This window comes from Alligator sinensis, unplaced genomic scaffold (genome assembly GCF_000455745.1).
Source record: "Alligator sinensis unplaced genomic scaffold, ASM45574v1 scaffold358_1, whole genome shotgun sequence".
NCBI classification, from domain to species: domain Eukaryota; kingdom Metazoa; phylum Chordata; order Crocodylia; family Alligatoridae; genus Alligator; species Alligator sinensis.
In genome coordinates, this window is record NW_005842121.1 from 236,647 (window position 1) to 258,908 (window position 22,262).

Genomic DNA, 22,262 nt, shown 5'->3' on the forward strand with positions numbered 1-22,262 from the left:
GATTGCTGCAGGTTGGCTGCTTGTAGAAATGTGAACGATACATTTCCAGGCAGTTTAAAGCACGCGTAGTGCTAGGGTATATTTAAAAGCCCTTGTCATATCGTGGCCATTTCTCAATATACGTTTTGTACTGTTGCAAAAAAATAACCCAACAACAAAAAAATACTGGTTGAGAATATAGCAGGCAGTCATCGATCCTTCTGGATTATGGTGTCTGCATGAGAGGTCACCAGGACCTTTAATGCATATGCTTAGGTAGGATTATGGGGGACTGGAAACTGCCCAGACCGTCCATCCCCCTTTTAGACTACTGAATGGCTTACTCTGGACATTTGGTGCATCGGTTGCTGTAGTTATATGTACAGCTGGGAATCAAACCCAGGTGTCCCATGGGGTAGATAAGGAGTCCGCCACTGAACCATGACAGCAGGTAGGTTGAGAATATAAATATATAAATAACAGGTGAGGGCTTTCTCTCAGTCCCATCCCTTCTCCTGGGAGTGAATAGAAAATGTGGGGAAGTTTGACTAGATTTCCCACACCTAGCTGATTTCAGTTTGTAGCCAAAATGACACATTTAGGGGTAAACCCAGCCCTCTGGTACATGCTTGGGGTCGCTTTTGAACCCACTTCTCCATACAGTGCAGCCCTTCAATAAGGCAAGTGAATTCATCTGGTCATGTTTGTTGTCAATGCATGCCTTATAAAAGGGCCCTTCTTCTTCGATGGCCCTGGAGGCCACTTGGCTAGAAGGGCTCTGAGGCCATGCCAGGTTATAGTGAGAGTCATTCGAAGTAACATAAATCCCTGGAAAGCTGCTTGTGGTATGTGGTGCTGAAGGATAAAGTGGGGAGCTATAAGCAGCACAGCCAGAGCAAAGAGAGTAGGGGCAGGTAAGATTGCACTCCCTCTCCCTCTGCCCCCGCTGCTCCCCAGTAGTCACCATGATTCCCCCTTTTAACACACCCCAGCCTCTGTCCTGGGTGCTCAAACATAGTGTTCCCCAATATGGGTGCTCTGGTTGAAAGTAGTCATTTTGTATGATGGTACAATAATATTTAAGGTCCTTGTTTCTCATGTTCCTGCTGCTGAAAGTCAATTGGCAAAGGCTAAAAATATTGTGTTTCACCCTAACAGCACTCACTGTCCCCCTGGTAATCTTGATCACCGCTAAACAAGTCAGTTTAAGAGTGAATATTAACATCTTAACATCTTTTTTTTTTTTTTAAACAACTTTGAAATCACTTTATCACATGCTCACTTTTAGATCCCTGACAACATTTCTCTTTTTTTTTTTTCTTTTACTTTGAATAAACTGTGTGGAGCCAAAAACATTTAAAAAAATGCTAGAGAAGAAATTAAATTCAGAACTAAATGTTTCTCTCCTTTCCCTGAAATCCCTTCTTATCCCCAATTCTCATGGGGTGATAGACCAAAATTGCCACATGTTCAGCTTACTGTAAATGATGATCCCATATGTTGGGGGCTAGCAGCTCTGTTTGGCTGATCATTGCTTTCAATCCTAATGGGATTTTATGGGAAATTGAGTCTTCAAACTGCAGCTGTAATGGACCTTGCAAGACATACAGGTAAAGGCATGGATGGGATCTGATGCATTATCCACACAATCATGCTTCCTGCCATGGCACAGATCCGGCCTCAAATCCCATTGCACCTTATTGCCTCAGATCACGATACAGGGCTTCCTCCGCATCAGCAAGTACCGGGCTTCTGCAGCTGGGAGCCCCCTCAGCTGAAAGCACTTCCAGCCTAGTGGGCATACCTACCCACACATTCAGTTAATGGTATGATAGAACCCCACATTTTTCTGGAAGAATTTTGTGGTTTATTCCTTGTTTTATGATGCCATTAATTGCTTTAACGTGCGGTCAGGTTACAAAGTAGAAAGGATTAACTGGTTAGTCATATCTTAATTGTAATGTGTAGCCGGGGCCTAAATCTGATTGTTAACCCAGATTAACTCTTACCATTTGTGCATTTAATAGCCAGAACCCTTCACGTAATGCCGTAGCCTTATTTTACACGTAGAATTTACCCCCTTTTGAGCAAATTTGCCTCGCTGTGGAGGTGGATAACTGATGAGAGACAAAGGGAAAGACCTATGACCCACCATCACTGGTATCCACTTCCTCCTTGCAAAACTATTTGTCATGTCTGTAGTTGAATATCTGGATCTTGGATTGGCGTCTGCAGTCATCTCCAAACTCACCAATGACTTCTCTCTTTATTGGAAGACGGTCATCCTCATATCGAGGGACAGCTGCTGACAATGATTTTTTGGAAACCAGCAGTGCCACTCAGGGATCAGATGCTATCCCTGACATGTACTCCAAGCTCCTTGCAGCATTTTTTTCCTTCACAAATGCTACATTACAGCTGTCAACCTCATCCTGCCAGGACCTCACACTAGGTCCTGCCACGACCTCAGTGTTGAAAGCCAGCTCTTTAAAAGAACGCAGAAGCTGCCTGGAGTAGGGTCCAACTACATTGCAAAATGGGAGTGCCTTGGAAGAAATTTGATTTCCTAGAATTTCAGCATAGTCAGTCTTAGAAACCAAGGGTTAGTAGGTTCAGAGAAGATACCAGGCCCTTCACATTCATTCCTCATCTGTCGTTGGGTACTATTAACCATCAGCTTGTAGGGCTGTGCATCAGAAGCCCTTCTATATATGTTTATTTTGTCTGGTCTTCTTGGGCAAAATTTTCAGAATGGAGTTAGGAGCCTAAGGCCCCCAGTACACATTACATATATTATACAATTAACTGATGAATTGTGCAGTAAATGTAGATCTGCCACATATGCAAAGTAATTCACACACAATAAAATGACTATCCAGCTATAAAAAGAGCCAATCAACTTCAAAGTCAGGGTTTGAAAATGTTCAACAACTCTACAGCTGTTTTCTCTCCAGCTTTCATTTGAACATGTAGCAGGGCCCTAAATATAATTGAAGAAGTCACTTAAGTCTCCTCAAGTTATTCAGATGTTTTGGAAATATTAGCCCTCATGTCCTAAACAGGCCCAGTAAAATGGAAGAGGTTTCCCAGGACAACACATTGGCTGTTCTTGTAGGGTTTTGTTTCTTTCTTCCCCCCACCCCTTCCATTTTAAAAAGCTGAGTAGGTTCAATGGCCATCAGGATGCAAGTCTCATAGCTGCACTGTGTTGAGAAAGATCTGCACTAAACGTCTCCAACCTGACCCACTCCAGTTCTTACTATTCTGTTTCCGAGTGTCTCGGGAGTGGAAATTAAAGCAACACAAAGATTTTGTTGTGGAGAATAGTGAAATGAAGAGTGTCTCTGTGATGCCCAGATTCATTCTAACGTTAAGTCAAAAGACAACTCCCTAGAGAAAGGTACCACTCTACATGCCAGGTAATTCCCAGTCCTACTGCATTTAGATGTGAGGATGGCACATGCACTGCTTTTCTTCAACTGCAAATATGTTGCTTCTAATAGCAAATCATATGAAACAATTTTGTCAAATCGTGCAAAGTAACCCAAGGACTTTTGGCATCTTGCAGTCTGCCAGTTAGACGAGAATGCATTTTCTCTGCGTTTCCTTATCCTTCAAAGAGTTGACATGGAACATCGAATCATAGAAATGAAGTGCTGGAAGGGCTCAAAAGATCATCAAGTCCAACACCCATGACTGGGGCAGAAATACTGCCGAGATCAAATGCTCCCACCAAGGTGTCTGTGCAGTCTCCTCTTGAAGACTTCCAAAGTAGGGGACTGCACCACCTCTTTGGGAAGTCTAGTCCAGATTCGGGTCACCCTTACCATAAATAAGTCCTCCTTGCATCCAACCTGAAATCATCCTCTTAAGAGTTTATGGCCATTGGTCCTTGTCCTTCCTTGGGACGCCCTAGTGAACAGTTTTTCTCCCAGTTCCCGATATTCACCCTTTACATACTTATAGATGGCCACCAAATCCCTGCTCAGCCTTCTCTTCCCCAGGCTGAACAGCCCCAGATCCCTCAGTCTTTCTTCATAAGGTTGGTCTTCTAGGCCCTTAATAATTCTCGTGGCCCTTCTCTGCACCCTTTCAAGATTTTCAACATCTTTGTTGAAGTGCAGCGCCCAGAACTGGGCACGGTACTCCAGCTGGGGTCTCCCCAACATCCCTGAGAAGTACATAGGAGAGGCAGGAGGCTCTTCAAGTACTGTGCTGGCTCTACATATGTTAGCTAGACTAGATTTTATTCTTTGTGGTGCTGAGCCCCTGTAACTCCGATTCCTGGCAAAAGCCAGTAGCAGCTGAGGGCGATCATCACTTTTCAAGGGGAGCTGCTATAAAATTTTCATGCCTTTATGCCTGGAGTAACAGAGTGGCACAAACTATCCAAGCAAGGAGCACGGGCGGGGGTAAAGCCCAAGAGGCTTTCTCAAGACTCAGTGTAGCTCCCTTATTTCTAGTCTGCTAGATTCACTGTGGTGTCTCGGCGCAGTGCAATCACTGGGGGACCAAGGAGCTAAGCATCTCCGTGCTCAGTGAACCTTTACCAAGAGATCAGAAGAGGCTGCAGTCTCTTTAGTACGGATGTTGTTTCCTTTGCTATCAATCTGCATTTCTCTTCTTGCTGTCCAAGAAGCAGAATTTCTAATTGCCACTTTAGGAAGACTAATTGTGCTTATCATTAGAGAATCATCTTCTGGAAAAAAAAAGAAAAGACTCCAGATGAAAGAAGGCCCCATGAAAAACGTTATTTCAGTAAAAGAGAGAGCAATGGTCCAAACGCAACCAGAAGGCTGCTGCAGTAATTAACAGATCCACTCAGAAGGAGATTGGCTGTTGTGCAGCCATACAAAAAAATAACCTGATTTACTTGTGCGTCCAAATTTGCTACCTCCCCCATTGTAATTCTTTTTATCCACTGGCACTTCCCTTAATTGCTTATTTTTCCATTGATCAGAATTGCCCTCAGTTTACAGAATGTGTACACTTTTATGAAAGGCCAGAATTTCCTGTGTAAAAGAAATATACACTATGGGTTGGCATTATTCCTCCTCTCTGCCCCATCCCAAATGAGTTTGCAGCTGGCCACAGGTCCTGCCCGGCTATGATGAATAGCACATTATTAATTTCAATAGTAGGCGTTTGTTGCAGGTTGATTCTGTCAAATTTGCATATACATTTGAGACTAGAGCAGGCATGCATGCATAAGTAGACTCAAGAGGCTGCCAGGTAGATTGATCGAGAACGCCTGTGAGTATGCGCTAAAGTAATGCTTATTTATTATTTTGAGTACAAATGCTCCCTATGTGTCGGCATCTTGCCATTAATCTAAGCACAGTGACATGATGGAAGAAGGTAGGTTCTGCTGTGAATGATCTTTACCTTTGGCATAAGAGCATAAGAGCTGCCATTTACTGGGTCAGACCATAGGTCCAACATGCCCAATCTCCTGCATCGCATGGAGGCAGAGAGCGAATGCTGAAATGGAGAGTGAACCTGGTCTGACCGGGGTGTACTTGGTAGCCATGCTGCTCTGAGACAAAAAGACATACAAAAAACTAGAACTCTCAGTTCCAAAATGATACCTTTTATTAGACCAGCTGGAGAAAAGGACAATTTTCTTGCCATTTTCCAGTTGTTCTAATAAAAGATATCATTTTGGAAACAAGAGTTCTAGGTTTTTGTAAGCCTTCTGGGTCTGACCAGGGTTTCTCCCCTTTTCATCTGCCCCTTGCAGCCTTGGGCATTTAAGGCCTAGGAAATTCTGATTCAGAGGATGTACCCCTCACTCCCATGCTCCATAGCTACTGATGCACCTTTCTTCTAAGAATGGGCATGTCTACATGTCCACCTTAATGTGCATTAGTCTATTTTAATGCTCATTAAAGTATCACAAAAAAGTGCTCTTTAGCTAAATGTTATTTTATTATATTAAATGATGCTATTGTGCCTTTTTGTACTACCTCGCAATGGAGGTACTAGATTTCATGAACATTACCTAAAGCACATTAATGAATGTGTAGGCATGCCCAATGTGTCCAGACCCTTTTTGCATTGGGGCTAAACTGTCAGCTTCCGCCACATCCTGTGGCAATGAGTTCCACACGTCCATCCCATGCTATATGAAAAGGAACTTCCTTTTGTTTGTTTTAAACTTCCTACCTACTAGTTTCATATTATGACTCCTAATCTTGGAGAGTGAGAGATAGTAAATAATGACTCCCTACTAACTTTCTCTTCATCATTTAGTATTTTGTAAACCCTTATCACACCCCCTCTTCAAGCATCTCTTTTCTAAACAGTATAGGCTTGGCCTCATCAGCCTCTCCTCATATGAAAGCCCCTCCATAACACTCATCACCCTTGTTGACCATCTCTGTACCTTCTCTAGGTCTTCTATATTGTTTTTGAGTGTGGGTTAAGAACTGGACATGGTTGTCAAGGTGTGGACACACCATGGATTTTTAAAGGGGCAACATGACACTTTCCATTTTGTTCATAATTCCTTTCTTAATAATTCCTAACATTTTGCTTGGCTTTGGATGGCTGCTGAGCACTGAGCTGATATTTTTAGCAGACTGTCCACGATGACTCCCAGGTCTCTTCCCAGTGTCCTCAAGACATGATGTAATCACATACCTTTATCACAGGGATTACTATTTAGTCATCCTGTGGTGCCCAGTCAGGGAATACAGGTTCCCTACTTGTTCTCATTTCCCTGCAACACCGTGAACCATCCTCTCCTACTTGAGATGCTGTCTTCCTTGGCATTCCCTGACTCCATATTCTTCTGGTGCTCTTCTTGGTCAGTTGATGCATCACCTTTGTTCTTCCTTCTGTCTCTCCCTAAGTCTGTTCTTCAGGAGTCTGCCATGGACCCAGCTTTATTCCCACTACACTCATCCAATGACCTTTGGTGCAACTTTACTACTCAGCTAAGCCTGGTTCTCTTCCTTATAGGCTTAGAAGGAACCTCTGAGGATCATCTAGTCTATTCCCTGCTATTTGTGCATCCAGGACTAGTGCAGAAGAGGAGATATGGGGAGAAATAAAGACCAAACCAAAAGGAAGGAAGCAAATAGGACAGGAGGGAGAATGACCGTAGCTAGACTTCACAGATCTAGGGTGGTGAAGCACTGGAACAGGTTATCCAGAGAGATGGTGGACTATCCATCCTTGGAGGTGTTTAAGGCCTGGCACAACAAAGGCTTGGCTGGGATGATCTAGTTGGGGCTGGTCCTTCTTTGAGCAGGGAGTTGGACTAGATGTGAGCTCCTGAAGTACCTTCCCACCCTCATTTTGTATGACTCTGTGATCTTCTGTAAGATTCCCCTCTGCTTGGGTAAGGGCTCAAGATTTAAAACAATGAGCCCATCAGGAGAAAGGCTTTCTGTAGGGCTTCCCAGAGACAATGCTCTTGCTGTCCATAGTGATGACCTGTCCTTGAGAGCTTTGAACTTGTTCAAATAAAGGCAAACATGAAGACTTACATCATCATCATCATCATCATCATAATAAAGAGAGTGGTCTGCAAAGGACATCTCCAGCCGACAGGGATCATGGCAAACCCGTGCATGGAACAAAAAGCAACTGTGAACAGAGCTCCTAAACTCTGTGAACTTTCACATCCTGCCAGAAGCTAGTGATTTTTTTTTTTCTTTCTCACTTGGTGCTGTGAGCAATAAGTGCTTCACGTGCATATCCAAAGGCAGAGCTGGCAAAACAGACACCAGGGAGGGGTGCGGTAGAGGGGTTTGAGGGTGCAAGAGCAGGCTGTAACCGGTTGTGGAGAATATCTGCCTTGGAAATAGCATTCAGCTGAGGAGAACGACCTTGTATTGCTTCTCAGTACAAGGGAATGGGCTTTTCCATGCTTCATTAAGCAGAACTTGCTGAGCTCACAGGATTAGTTTGGCCTTCAAAAACTCTGATTGTTCCCAGGACCTAAGGAAACCAGATTTGCCCCAAGCCCTTTTCCCTCGAAGCATGGCCTGGTGTGAGGGAAATGCAGATCAAACAGTGCAGGTGTCAAAGGTCATAATTTTGGCATTGAAGTCATGGCAGAGCTGTGCTTACCCAAGCCCCTTTCTTTGTATCTTCCTGCTTCCCTGGGCACTGTTAACTCGGCCATCAGGTAGGGACAGGAGCTGTTATATTCCTGACTTTTCCTTCTGAGTGCCTCTTCTGCCCTTGATCTTGGACCTTAATCCACAAAGCAACGTACTGCTCACAAAGCCCTACCTCACAGGAGAAAGATCATCCCATACACCCGATAAATAGGGAAGATCCAGATTACCAGGGACTGGGATCACCCTGTTCGAGAACGAACAGGATAGGCTCTGCCATTGAGGTCTAAGGACTGGTTAGAACTTCCTATCACTGACTGAATGATGGGATCAGAGCTGCCTTGCCTGCACCCAGATGAGACGGCCCTGCTGAAATCCCTGGCTTCCTTTCTTCTCTGGGGAAGCCTGCTCTGTTGCAGACCCTGCTGCTGTGGCAATGCCTTGCCTGGCATCCCCTGCCTGTGCCCTGTGAATATTGCATCCTGGAGCATTTACTTCATTTTCAATCAGAATTCTTGGTAAAGGTGACATCTTTTATTAAATAGTTGCAAAAAAAGTTCTTTATTTGCAAGCTTTTGGGCACACGCTCTTTCTCAGGCAAAGGAGAGTGCAAAGATTGTAAAATTTATCCCAAGTTCTCCCTGGCAGATGCAGTGGTCTTTGATTCGGGCAGGTTGAAAGAGTCCAACCCTTTTGAAGAGGTGGTAAGCAGCCAGCCTCAGGTGCCCGAAGCCAGGGGCCCACCAGGCCAAATGGAGAGTGATCGGAGCTACATGCTAACCTATTACCCGGGAAAGCGATGAGTGTGCTTTATCATAGCGTACAAGGGACTGGGTGGGGAAAGAGCCTCTCGTTCCACCCAGTTCTGGTTGTTCAGCCATTATTAATGTAACTGCACCAAAGAACCAAGCCAATTAATGCCATTCCTTTTTTGTCTTGTTTTATTTTTTAAGGAAGCTTGAATGTTTACCTGCGGCTAAAGGGTCAGACGACAATAGAAAACCCATTATGGTCCTTAAGTGGGAATAAGGGGCAGCACTGGAATCAGGCCCGTCTTAACATACACCCAACCACTTCATTTCAGGTAAGAAGCCATTGGCTGGTGCATCTGATGGGTTTCCACAAAGGAGCATTTTCAATAGTCCATGCACCCATCTGAAACAGAGCATCCCTGATGGGGAAACCCAGCAAGCAGCCTGCTTGCACTTGCTCTGCCTGTTTTGACATAGGTGTTTGCACCTTTTTTCAGCTCTAAAAGCTGCTTTACTGGAAGATAATGGCTTTCCCTTTTGCAAATAGGTATGCATCACCTAGCTTAACAATGCCTGTTTTAAGGACAAAATGCTAGCCATTTGCAGAAAAATCAACCTGCTTTCAGCTGGGGAGATGCTATCAGTTTATGTAAAAGGTTGTTTGGTTGGGTTTTTTTTCAATTGAAGGACTTGAATAGAGGTTTTTCTTCATTGGAATTTATCTGGGGACCAAGGAGTAATATACACAGTCAAAGATCTCACAAGAAAAAAAAAAAGCTTTCTCCACACACAAAAAAAAAGAAAAAATATATCTCTGAATTTTTGCCGGCAATTAGATGATAAAAAACCAGTATTCCCTGTACAAAATTCCTGACTTTGCAAAGCTGCATACTGTATTCATTAGGATGACACAACCTGCTGCAGTTTTTCACAAAGTTTGCAGTTGATTGGATCTTGAAACTTCTGGAAGCCTATAGTTTTACAGGCCTAACTCTGGGATCCTGATTCCTGCGGCGAGATGTTAGCAACCAATGAACTAAGGAGAACTGCTACTTTGTAACTTTAAGCTGGCAATATCCTAGACAGGCAACATGCACGGTAGAATTGAACCTTGTAGACTAATTCTGAGACCTATCGATAGATAGATAGATAGATATCTTAGATTTGTATGTGTGTGTTTGTGTATGCATGTATATAGATAGACAGAGATCGATCGATCGATCTATTGATCTATGTCAGGCCTGGGAGATGAATATATAAAAATAGCACCCCATCATATCTATGGGGAATGAGCTTGGGCTCACAAAAGCTTATATTATACAAATAGTATGAGGCGTACTGAAGACGAATGATCTGGATCACCTGTCATTTCCATACTTTCAAGGGATCCTGAAAATGACCCTGTTATGTATATGTATAAACTTTTATGAGCCCAAGCTCACTCTCCATCGATGCGATGGGGTGCTATTTTTATATATTCATCTCCCAGGCCTGGCATTTATAACAGCAGGTTTCCATTAAAACATCACCCTGCCAGGCACAATACCCTTGGCAAGCTGGGGCATTTTAAGGGTCCCCTGAAAGTATGGAAATGACGGCAGATCTGGACCATTCGTCGTCCTTCTCATGAGTGAAGGCAGTAAGGGAAGGGAACATGTTTGGTGCGCATCACTCCAAGTCTGACAGGGCAGCATGGAAGCAGAAGCGAAGGAATCAATGGGAGAAATATAGGGAAGAGGTAGCAAGCCAGGAGCCGAGGGAAGAGCAAAGAATGAGAGAGGTCAGGGAAGGGAAAGGAGTGCTGTGATACACAGAGCACAAGGTGTATCACAGGGTGTAACCCAGAGCACAGAGTTCAGTGCCGGGGTGAAATCCAGCCCTAATGGGAGTAGAACCAGATTAATCCTCAGGAGTTTGAACATGGTAAAAAAGAGAGTGAGAGTCAAGAAAGAGGTAGGAAGATTCATGGGATGAGCAGAAGGAGAGAAACTTGAGCCGGCATCTGAATTTTAGAAGCAAGTGTTGGGGGAAACAAGGAGGGAATAATTTTGGGACCAGTCATGAGTGTTTGCTGAGGCACACACCACAGTTTTAGCAGTAGAAAAGAAGGGAATGAGGGGCCAGTGATGATAGAGGAAGGACTGAAAGTATTTGGTTGCAGTGTGAATATAGGAGGAACCAAAGCAGAGTCAGACGTGAAAGAGTTTGGCCTAGGCAGTGGGTGGAAAGGTGGAGTACAAGGTTCAGGAGGAAAGGCAAACTGGGTTTTCTCCAGTTCATTTGAGTTAATGACAGGCAGGTTGAGGCATCAGTGGAGCAGGGCAGAGAAGGAAAAGCTGAAGCAGAGATAAGGCAAAGAAATGCCATTTGAAGCTCTGAAAGGAGCCCAAGTCACTCAGTGGTCGGGCAAAAAGGAGTGTGTCCATGGATAGAGAACTAAGCGGTGGACCAATGGACAGGTTGGAGACCCACAGGCCAGGAGAATATGATGGGAATGCTTATGAGGAGGGTCATCAAACCTCCAGTCCAAGGATAATGCCAGAGAACTGAAGGATGAGGCATGTGGCAGCAAACAGAAGAAAGACTGGAGTGGTCTCAAGGCTTGCAAAGTTTTTTATAACAGGGTAGTGGGAGCCTACCCCTGGAAGAGGAGATGCAACCAAGCAGGAGGTAGGTCAAGTGTTTTGACTTGGGTATAACCCTGAAGCTAGTATATACTAGGCCTGTGTGAAGCAGCTGGTATTTGCTTCGGATTCAATCGATTTGCGGGACAGTGACTCAATTTGTTGATTCAAATCACTGTCCCAATTCAATTTGGCCGAATCAGCTGAATCTGTGAATCAGACACGACCCATCCCCTGCCCGCTTCCCATACCCATCAATGGCTGCCCCGCCTGGCCCTAGAGCCCTGGCTCTTTAAAAAAAAAGCAAAAAAAAAAAAAAAAAAAAAAAAAATCCCCGCACTCATCAGCTGCTGCCAGGTGGGGGAGCAATCCCCACTGCCCCCCACTGCTCCGTGCTGTATGGGGGGCTCTGCCACGAGCCCCCAGAAGCCTCAATGGCTGCTGCAGCAGCTGGTGATTGTGGGGCTTCTTTTTTTTTAAAGAGCGAGGAGCTGGGGCTGGGTGGGGCAGCCATTGATGGGGCTGGGAGAGTGGGTGGGGGTCTCATCTCAGAGCTCCCCATGCACCATGGGGCAGTGAGGTGCAGTGGGGATAGCCCCCCTTCCTGGCAGCAGCCAGTGAGTGTGGGGCTTTTTTTTTTTTTTTTTTTTAAGGCCGGGGCCCCGGGGGGGGGGGGGAGGCCCTCTGGGAGAGTGGGCAGGGGTTTGGGGGGTGCTCAGGGGGGCTGGGAGAGCAGGCAGGAGATAGGGCTTGGCAGGGGCGGGAACCCCAAGGTTCCCGCCCCCTCTCCCCTGCCCCCTACTTTCCTTCACGGAGCCCAGGTCCAGCTCCCTGCAGTGGCAAGCAGGGACTGCCTGAATCAGCTCTCTGAATCAATTCAGAGGCTTCAAATCAATTCAGACCTTTTTACTGGTCTCCTGATTCGATTCAGATTTGGAGATTCGGTCACCAAATCGGGCCAAATCTCCTCCAAATCAAATCAGCACCCAAAGCTTCACACAGCCCTAGTATATACCTATTCCCCATGATCATGACGATCATTTCTGGGATGTTTATAGAAAGCAACTCTGAGCTTTCTTTCTGAGTCCATTTTAGATTTTTTTTTTTTTTCTAATTGGAATTTGAGAGTCTCATCTACTCCCATGACTCCGGGGGCTGGAGCATTCCAACTGCCAACGAGACTTGCCATGTTGTTTTCTCCTTTCTGAATGATCGGCCTGTCTCCATTTTCAGAAAGTCAGTCCTCAATGCAGTGTCTGAGCATTCATGATAAGAAAGTCCAGGGACTGCATCTCCAGCAAAGTCAAGTACTTGAGCCAGTCCTGGTATCAATGCATGTCACGCTTGATATACTTCTTTTAAAAATAATTTTAAAAATATGTTTCTGTGTATTTATCAATGCTACAGATGGGTAGACAAAATGAAGCTCCTCTTTTTACAGTGTTATGCCAAAATATGAACAAAGTGCCATCCACCGAAATATTGGCTCCCAACTTTAGCAAGTTCTAAGGCTGCTCAATCACTCCACAAGTTTGATGCTGTTGTTTCTAAAGGTTTGACCATAAAACAAATGCAAAGCCAGGAAGCTCTGAATAACTAAAACACAGGAGCACAGTAGGGACTTTAAATTACATTTAGCATCTCCTGCTCCAACAAAACTTTATTTCCCATTTAAGAGTCTAAATGGTGAGGCATATAAACCTCCTAGTTAAATTTAAGGGGAGTGAACTGAAGTGAATCTTCGTCTGCAGTAAAACTGCACCCTCTGACTTGGAAATTAAAACTTTTTATAGGCTAATTCATATGTATAAGTGCTTCCTAGATTTGCTTTATACTTTTTCCAATCTACATATCATATAACAAAACCTTTCAGTTGAAGAGAAGCAAGGATTGGGAAAGCTTGAGATGAGTTTTATGTAGTGCTACTTTCCCTTTTAAATCATGTAATTGTTTACAGGTTTGCTTAAATAATAATAAACTAAAAAATGACAAAGAAATGATACCCCACATGCTACCTCTGCAGCAGCAGGTCTCTGTTTGGATTTTTCAATGGACATTAAAACTAACCATAATTGCAGCTGTATCTTGCAGAGGTTTGTGAACACAAAGAGATATCTGCACATGGCTCCTTCCTCTTAAAGCAGGGAGAAGTATCAGTGTGCAGGGAGAAGTATCAGAGTGCAGTAGGATGGAGAACTGTCCAGCTCCTTAGCCAAATCCAAATTGGCATCACTGGATGCTGATTCAGAGTGTGAAGATACCAGTGCAGTCAGTGGAGCTACGCTGAATTTCTCCAGCTGATGTTCTGCTCATCAAATTTAGTGTCTAGTTTTGCTGAGTAGGCATTGTTCAGGCTGCAAGGAGCAGCATCACCTCCCTTCCTGTACCTGAACAGGGCGGTCCTCGGCCCCGCCCTGTTCAACATCTTCATCAGTGATTTGGATGAGGGGGTGCAAAGCACCCTGTTCAAATTTGCTGATGACACCAAGATGTGGGGGGATGTGGGCACAACAGAAGGGAGCAACAGGCTACAGTCGGACCTTGACAGGTTACAAGGATGGGCGGAGGAGAACAGGATGGGGTTCAACACAGACAAGTGCAAGGTGATGTACCTAGGGAGGAACAACCGGCACCATACCTACAGGCTGGGGAACTCCCCTCTTGTCAGCACGGAGGTGGAAAAGGATCTTGGAGTCATTATTGACTCCAAGATGAACATGGCTCGGCAGTGTGGGGAGGCGGCTAGGAAGGCCAACTGTACCTTGTCGTGCATCCACAGATGCATTTCAAGCAGGACCAAGGAGGTGATCCTCCCCCTCTATGTGGCACTGGTCAGGCCGCAGCTGGAGTACTGCGTCCAGTTCTGGGAGCCGCACTTTAAGAGGGATGTGGACAGCATCGAGAGGGTCCAGAGGAGGGCCACTCGCATGATCAAGGGACAGCAGGGCAGGTCCTATGAGGAAAGGTTACGGGACCTGAACCTGTTCAGCCTCCAGAAGAGAAGGCTGAGGGGGGATCTTGTGGCCTGCTATAAACTAGTCAGGGGGGATCAACAGGCACTGGGGGAGTCCCTGTTCCCCCGAGCGCCGCCAGGAGTGACCAGGAATAACGGTCACAAGCTGGCGGAGGGAAGGTTCAAGTTGGACATCAGGAGGCGCTACTTCACAGTCAGGGCGGCTAGGGTCTGGAACCAGCTTCCAAGTGAGGTGGTGCAGGCTCCCACCCTGGGGGTTTTTAAGAGGAGGTTAGATGACCATCTTGCCGGGGTCGTTTGACCCCAGTACTCTTTCCTGCCATGGCAGGGGGGCGGGCTAGATGATCTGCCTAGGTCCCTTCCGACCCTAGAAACTATGAAACTATGAAACCTCTGAATGTGTGGTTTGGATTGGATTATTGTGGTCAATTTAGTCAACCTTTAGTCTGAATTTTCCTTGCCACAGCCAGTGTTTTCAAACCCAGCTACCTACAACTAAGTATCTAAACTCTAGCTTGAGCATGTCCATTAGGGGCTTGATTTTCAGAGGTGCTGAGCATCCCTGAATTCTAATGCTGTCACTAAGTGCATCTACATGTGCAAATAAGTGCAACTAAACTTAATGCACATTAAGTCATTTTGGACAGTGTAACAGGGCACCATTCCCAGGGTGGTTGAAAACCCCTGGAAGCACCCCATAGTTCCCCTTATTCCAATATTTGTTCTGGGAACAGTCTCCTCTTCACTCACTTGCCACGTCTTGATGTCTCTTCCAGTTCTCAAAATGAAGGCTGCCCCAGGGCTTCGCAGGTTGGGTCTTTGCTCCAGAAAACACCCAGAGGTGAGGAGCTGCTGCCTTTAGGGATAATTGCACGGCTTCATACCACTCTTACATCGTGCCCTATGCCTTGCAGATTTTACACAACTGTTGGGGCCTCGACCTATTTGTCTAATGCCCCTTTGATCTGGCCAGTCTTTCTAGCCTAGGCCCAGTGCGTCTGATCTGGCTTTGAGGTACCAGTTCTGCTTACTCTCTTCTGGTCACTGGACCCCTGACCCCTGCCTGAGTGCAGCCCTCTGGTGCCAGGTCCTCTAACCCTGTCTGCTGCAGCCTTCCAGCACCAGGCCCTCTGGCCCTTGGCTGGTTGCACCCCTCTGGGCACTAATGAGGCCTCTGAACCTCCCCTTACAGCCTCATCTCAAACCTCCTGTTTTAAAACTACAACATAAATGCTAAGCCCCTAGACTATTAGAAAAGGAAGAAAATATAATAGAGGCAACATGCCTGCTTACCTCATGGCTCTTCCTCTCTGAGTCACTCTGTCTGGTGCCCTGGCCTGTAGAGCTGGTTTCCAGTTTCCTGGGGCATTCAGGAGCCTACGCTCTGCCACAGCCTAGGCTGGCTATCCTCTGGCTAGCTTAGCCCAGGACTTATATAGCTCTGGCCTGAACTCTTGCACAGTCACGTGACAGCCCCCAGTGAGCTGACCAGCCTGCAGGGCTACCCTCTAACCCATGCTTTGCTGGCAGGCTGCTCTCTGAAGACCCTGGCCTTAAAGGGCACCCCCTGCTTTCTAGTAACAGGGTTAGGGTTCCCTGTTACAGGCAGGTGTCTACACGTGCAGGGACTTGGCACTAAAGTTAGTGCCATGTCCCCTTAATGGAAGGGCATGCCGGGCACTAAGTTAGTGCCAGGTTGCGTCTACATGTGCATTAATATGCTTTAACTAATCCCACCTAAATTTGATGCTTGCATTTTCAGGTATCAAATTTAGGTTTGATTAGCCTAATTTTGCCATGTGTAATGTTCATTAAGGTCCTGCACATGTAAACATATGTATGTAATGAGCATTTAGGCTAATGCTCATTAATATGTCTCATGTAGACATGACTACTGAGTGCTCAGAACCACTGAAAATTAAACTGCTTATTACAAGAGTTTGCATAAGACCATAAGCGTATATTAATAGACCAGCAACTTTAAAGATGCTGGCTCAAACTGACACCATTCATGTGTGTGGCTTCTTCAAAAAAGCTAAAATTGTTCTTCTTGTTTCATTTCTGTCTCATAAGAACATAAGAAGTGCCAGTCTGGGTCAGAGCCATGGCCCATATAGCCCAATATCCTGTTTCCAACAGTGGCAGAGGTGGATACTATAGAAGGGAGAGCACTGAACTGGATATCTCTAGAGTAATATATTCCCTATTTAGTATCCTTCCTGGTATCCACCACTATTGTTTTAGTGATGCCAGAGAAAACGTCCCCAACTCATTATATGTTTTAAGGCATGAGGGAAGATTTTGGGAAAAGCTGCAGTGTTCCACTAACCATTACTTTTCACTGAAAGAGCCAGTTTTCCTTGAAAAATATTTCATCAGAAAATCCCCAACAGCAATTGCCCCCTATCCCCCAAACTTTTAGCTGAAGAAGTTTGGTTTTATGACCTTCCCTTTTTGATAAAAAGTCAATGTTTTCTAGAGAGAGGTGAAAATAGCTCTTCTGCCCAGTTGTAATTATATGATGCCCTTGCCATTTGTATACCTTGGAGCCCCTCCCCCTTCTTTACATGCACCAAGATCCTTGCACATACATTTAAAAAAAAATTTCCCTGCTGATATTTGTGCAGATAATAGTATTTCCTTCAGAAACCATGGTAGCCACCTCCTTGAACATCAGTGATGCTTCAGAGTATCAGTTCCTGCAGAAGGAATTAAGTGTCACTCTCTTGAAAGCCCATTTAAATTATCCAGGCTTTAACCTCTGCTCTGGGATGCTGAAAGGGCATTAAGGACTATAACCAGTGAGAATGCCACAATCTGCAGACTTTTACTATAGACACTAGTTAATCCTTGCATCTGTTTTCCCATGACTTTCTGGGGCCTTAGATTACCTGTGCCAGATGCTATTTATTGCTTTGGGGTTTATCCAATAGGAAGCTAAATTCCATCTTGTCAGCATCTAACCAGGGTTTCTAAAATTCAACCATGACTTAATTCAAACTAGTGAGTGTTATTAGTGTAATTCTTCCAGAAGAAAGGGCCTGTACATTAAGGCAGGAGTTGGCAACCTACAGCCCATGGGCCAATTCTTGCTCATGGAGCCAAGATGGCACAGGCAGTTTAGTGGCATGGGAAGCACTGGCTGGATCACTGGCCATTGTCACTGCTGAATGGCTGGAGCACCACTAAACTGGTGACAATTAAGCAGTGGAAGTTAGCAGTGGAAGTTATTTTGGGTGCTGCCCCTAAAAGGTTGCTGACCTCTGCATTAAGGGATTGATCTGCCTGTATGTAAATAAAATAGCACACCTGTGTACAAAACTCAATGAATTTTGGTGCCTGAGACAGACTAACAGTTTGTGAAAAGCTATCTCCAGCTCTGGGGAGTGAAGTGAAGTCCCACAGAGCAGGTGTTGAAAATGGAAACTTCTCTAGGCTTGTTCCTCAGCCTGAAGTAAGTAGGTCTTCCCTAGAGGTATGCATTTAAGTCCATTTCCATTCCTATCTGTCCTTGTCTTCTCTGTTGAGACCACCAAGAGAAATGCTGGCTATACGAGTGCTTTGTTATCACTTTGATTTCATAGATTTCATAGACGTTAGGGCTGGAAGGGACCCCGGAGGATCATTGAGTCCAGCCCCCTGCCCAAGGGCAGTAAGTCAGCTGGGGTCATAGGATGCCAGTAAGATAAACATCCAAAAGTGTCTTGAAGGCATGCAGAGTAGGTGCTTTAATCACCTCCAGCAGCAGTCTATTCCAAACTTTGGGGGCTTGGGCAGTGAAGAAGTTCTTCCTTATGTCCAGCCTGAATTGGCCGCGGCGGAGTTTGTGACCATTCAACCTTGTCATCCCTTGGGGTGCTCTGGTGAACAAACGTTCCCCCAGATCCTGGTGGTCACCCCTGATAAACGTATAGGTGGCCACCAGATCACCCCCAAGCCTGCGCTTTTTCAGGCTAAAGAGCTCCATGGCGCTCAGCCTCTCATCGTAAGGTCTGTTTTCCTGACCTCTGATCACGTGTGTGGCTCTCCTCTGGACTCTCTCAAGCTTCTCCACATCCTTTTTGAATTGTGGAGCCCAAAACTGGATGCAGTACTCCAGCTGTGGCTTCGCCAAGGCCAAGTACAACAGGAGAATGATGTCCCGGGATTTGCTTGAGAAGCATCTATAGATGCAAGCCAGCGTTTTGCTCACTTTACTAGCTGCAGCATTACATTTCATGCTCATGTTCATCTTGTGGTCAGTCATGACTTCCAAGTCCCTTTCTTCCATAGTCCTAGCCAGCGTAGCACTGTCAAGCCTATAAGCATGCTGCAGGTTTTTTATCCAAAGGTGGAGAACCTTGCATTTTTCGGTATTAAACACCATCAGGTTCTCATCTGCCCATTTCCTGAGCCTGTCAAGATCTGCCTGGATCACCCTCCTGTCCTCAGGTGTGGATGCTTTACCCCAAAGTTTGGTGTAATCGGCAAATTTGGCCAGTCCGCTTCTGACACAAATGTCCATTGATGAAGACGTTAAAAAGTAAAGGCCCCAGGACAGAGCCTTGAGGGACCCCACTGGTCACAGCGCACAACAATGATTGACTCCCATCAACCACCACCCTCGGGGTCCTGCCGCAGAGCCAATTCCCCAGCCAGCGGATCATGGTGAAGTCAAGGCCGCAGTTAGCCAGTTTTGCCAAGAGGTGATCATGGAATACCAGATCGAAGGCTTTTTTGAAGTCAAGATATATGACATCAATCTCTTCCCCCATGTCCAGGTGATAGGTCACCTGGTTGTAAAAGGAAATGAGATTGGTCAAGCAAGAGCTACCCACAACAAACCCATGCTGGGTATCCCTCAGGATATTGCCGTCAGCTAGCCGGATTTGTGGCTACAAGAAACAGACTGAGACCCTCTTCATTTTAGACCTGAGGAACATGTCAGCAGCAGTTCCTACAGCCTGGTGTGGTGGTTATTTGGAGCTCAAAAACAACCTGGAAGGAAAGGTGGGGTGAACTGCATCATTGCTTCCTGCTTGAGATTGTTTGAGAATCAACGCTGAGATCTGCATTCAAATCTTCCCACAGTTTGTGCCTGTTTGGATTTGGGGGGTTTAATTGGGATCATTTCTACATCTAACCAGAAGGGACTCCAGGAAGATAGGCCTGGCATGATACTTAGTTGAAAACCATGTTGAAAAGACATGCTAAACTTCCTTAGAGACTCTCTGGGTAGGAATAATTTCCATTGTTCTTGTTTGGAGAGTAGAGTAGCTGTTGGTAGATTTGTAAGTGCTCCTATTCTTCAGCCAAATGTGGTGTTTTTAAGAACAGCTGTATAAAATCGCAGCTACAAATAATAGCTTTTGCTAGAGACTGATAGGAGATTGTGATTATCTGGTGCATCGTGCAGATAACTGTAAACTGCATGCTACACTGTGCTTCATGCATTGCCAGTACTCATCTGCTATGATTTGTTTTGAGCTTGCAGCCAACCTGGCTAATAGCAAACTGTCTTTGAAACCTAGGCAGTTTACTGCCAAAAGCAGATTTTAATTAAACGCTACCCATTGTATTTCTATAGCATTCTTTGTGTCTGGAAGTTGTGTTTTTCATTAGTAGGAGAGTTTTGACTTTAAACTCAGTTGATCAGTTCTGTGCAGTTTGCCAAGGGGTGGGAGGGCAAGCTGTACTTTGGGAAAGAGCAGAAGATACTTTACTTTTAAGATGAATACTTTCCATCATCAGAGGTGGAGTGGAAAAATGTAATGAGAAAGTAATTACTGGGAACATTGTTTTCAGACAATGGACTGAAATGTGGAAAACCTCACTGTTTTCCCAATTACTGTTCCCCGTTGCACTAATATCTACCTTGTTGCAGTAATTAACCTACAGCATCGCACTGTAACGATGGAATCATCCACTACAAAATGTGCTGCTTTCAAGTTCTTTTAGCAATATGAGTATGGAATTTGCCGAGTGACTTTAAGGCAGCCCAGTCAGATTTTAAATATATTCCAGAACCCTGCCAGCTTACTGCTATAGCGTCAAAATCTTAGAGCAGGGGCGCTCAACCCCCAGCCTGCAACCCAGATCCAGCCCCAGCACCATGTCATGAGAAAGGTCATGCCAACACAATCAAGTGTGATGAAGACAGTAGTATCTTCTGTACAGAATAATGTCCCTTGTAGGTGCTGACCCGCTGTAACCTTTGAATACAAGTCACGCAGTTTGACCCAGGCAAGTTTGAGTTTGAGCACCTATCACAAGATGCACCAAAAATTTCCACCATGAGATAAGGACTTCCTGGTCATTTATCATGCATTTTACTCATTTGAGCTGAATGAACTGTATCAATGAACAAATCATTAAATAAATAAATAAATAAAGTTGGATATCCAGATTGTAGCCATATTGGTCTAGAGGCAAAAGGAATCAAACCTTGTGGAAGAGATGATATCTTTTATTAAACCAAGCAGATATTTGCAAACAAATTATTTTATTGATTTGCAAGCTTTCAGGCACATTCACCCTTCATCAGGCATAGGAGAGAGCTGAGATTGTAAAAGTTCTCCTAAGTAGAAATGAAAACACATATATCTTTTATTTCTTTTATTTATGTTTTAAACAAGTTGGAAGCTGCCAGAAGGATTTAAATAGGCGTGAACCTGCATCCAAACAAAATCACTGGCAGCAGGATGTGATGGCACATATTTGACCCAACTCTAATGTACTTAGACCATTATAACGTGTAGTTGAGATATATTACTCCAAAAAGAATTCAGCTTTTTTTCTGATTGACTCTAGTCCTAAGAGTTTACTTCTCTGTTAATACTACAGCGTGCTCATTTAAAGTTAATTGAATTTCATGCATATATTGTAGCAGATTAAAGTGAAAACTTGTCACCTCAGTTAACCAAAAGCATTTCAATGGAACAAAAAAAAAGTATAAATGTTTGAATGATACTGCTCGCAAAATATATTCATTGCATAATTCTGTTCGTCTCTATAGAAAGGCTTTGAAGTTTGCTATTGAATACATTTTCTGCAACACTGGCTAGGTCCACTCTTCTGCAAACCTAATTAAACCAACAGTACAGCAGTTCTGGAATCACAGCATTGTTGGGAAGGGAACAAACATAGCTTTGTTTCCACAGTAGAATAGTAATCTATCACTAATAACAGGCATTATGGCAAATAATATTGTTGACCTTTCTCCAGGCCAGACATCCCCAAACAGGGATAATTTTCTACTCCAGCTGAAGCAATAGGTTTTTTAGTCTCTACAAACCACACAAAGCCGCTCTCTTCTTTCCTGTCCCATCACCTTCCTGGTATACAGACATAGAATCCAAGAGGGCCAGGGCATGAAACTCTTGCACTGCTCCACAGCTGGTGAGGAGGCATCCTAGCATCCCTTTTGACCACAGTTGCCAGAGGCCTGCAAGGAGACCTGAGTGGAAACTGCAGTGCCTTTTGCACGTGTGAATCTTAGACTTCTGGTTGTGTGTCCTGTGACATTGCAGGAGGAATGGGCAATTTTACATCCACTGTACACTCAAGTGAAGCAGAGAAGGTATGCCTGTCATCTCTCAGCCTTTGATCAAGCCATGTAGAGAGTCCTCATCTCCCTGGCCATGCTTTAAACCCTCTTACATACCATAGCTAGCTGCCATGCTCCAGCATGGCAGCTCAAGGCACAATGACTCCGGTACTGGAAAATTACTTCTTCAAGATGTCTCCTGTGAGTCTGAGAGCAACGTGCTTGAGGAGGAAGGAATAAGAGACCATGCAGAAGATCACCTTCTCTCTGCAGTGTCCCGATCTCCCACTCCTAGGCCTAGGAGACAAGCAGCAACTGGTGGGAGCAGATATTCCTGAC

At 44.9% G+C, this 22,262-nt stretch overlaps 1 protein-coding gene across 1 annotated transcript in view; it reads left to right on the forward strand.

The window, feature by feature from the left end:
- MDGA2 (MAM domain containing glycosylphosphatidylinositol anchor 2) overlaps positions 1-22,262 on the forward strand; it is a 252,249-nt gene that overhangs the window by 225,093 nt on the left and 4,894 nt on the right. The window contains exon 9 of the mRNA XM_006024864.2: positions 9,002-9,132. Coding sequence (XP_006024926.1) covers positions 9,002-9,132 — 131 coding nt within the window. The remainder of the gene's footprint in view (positions 1-9,001; positions 9,133-22,262) is intronic.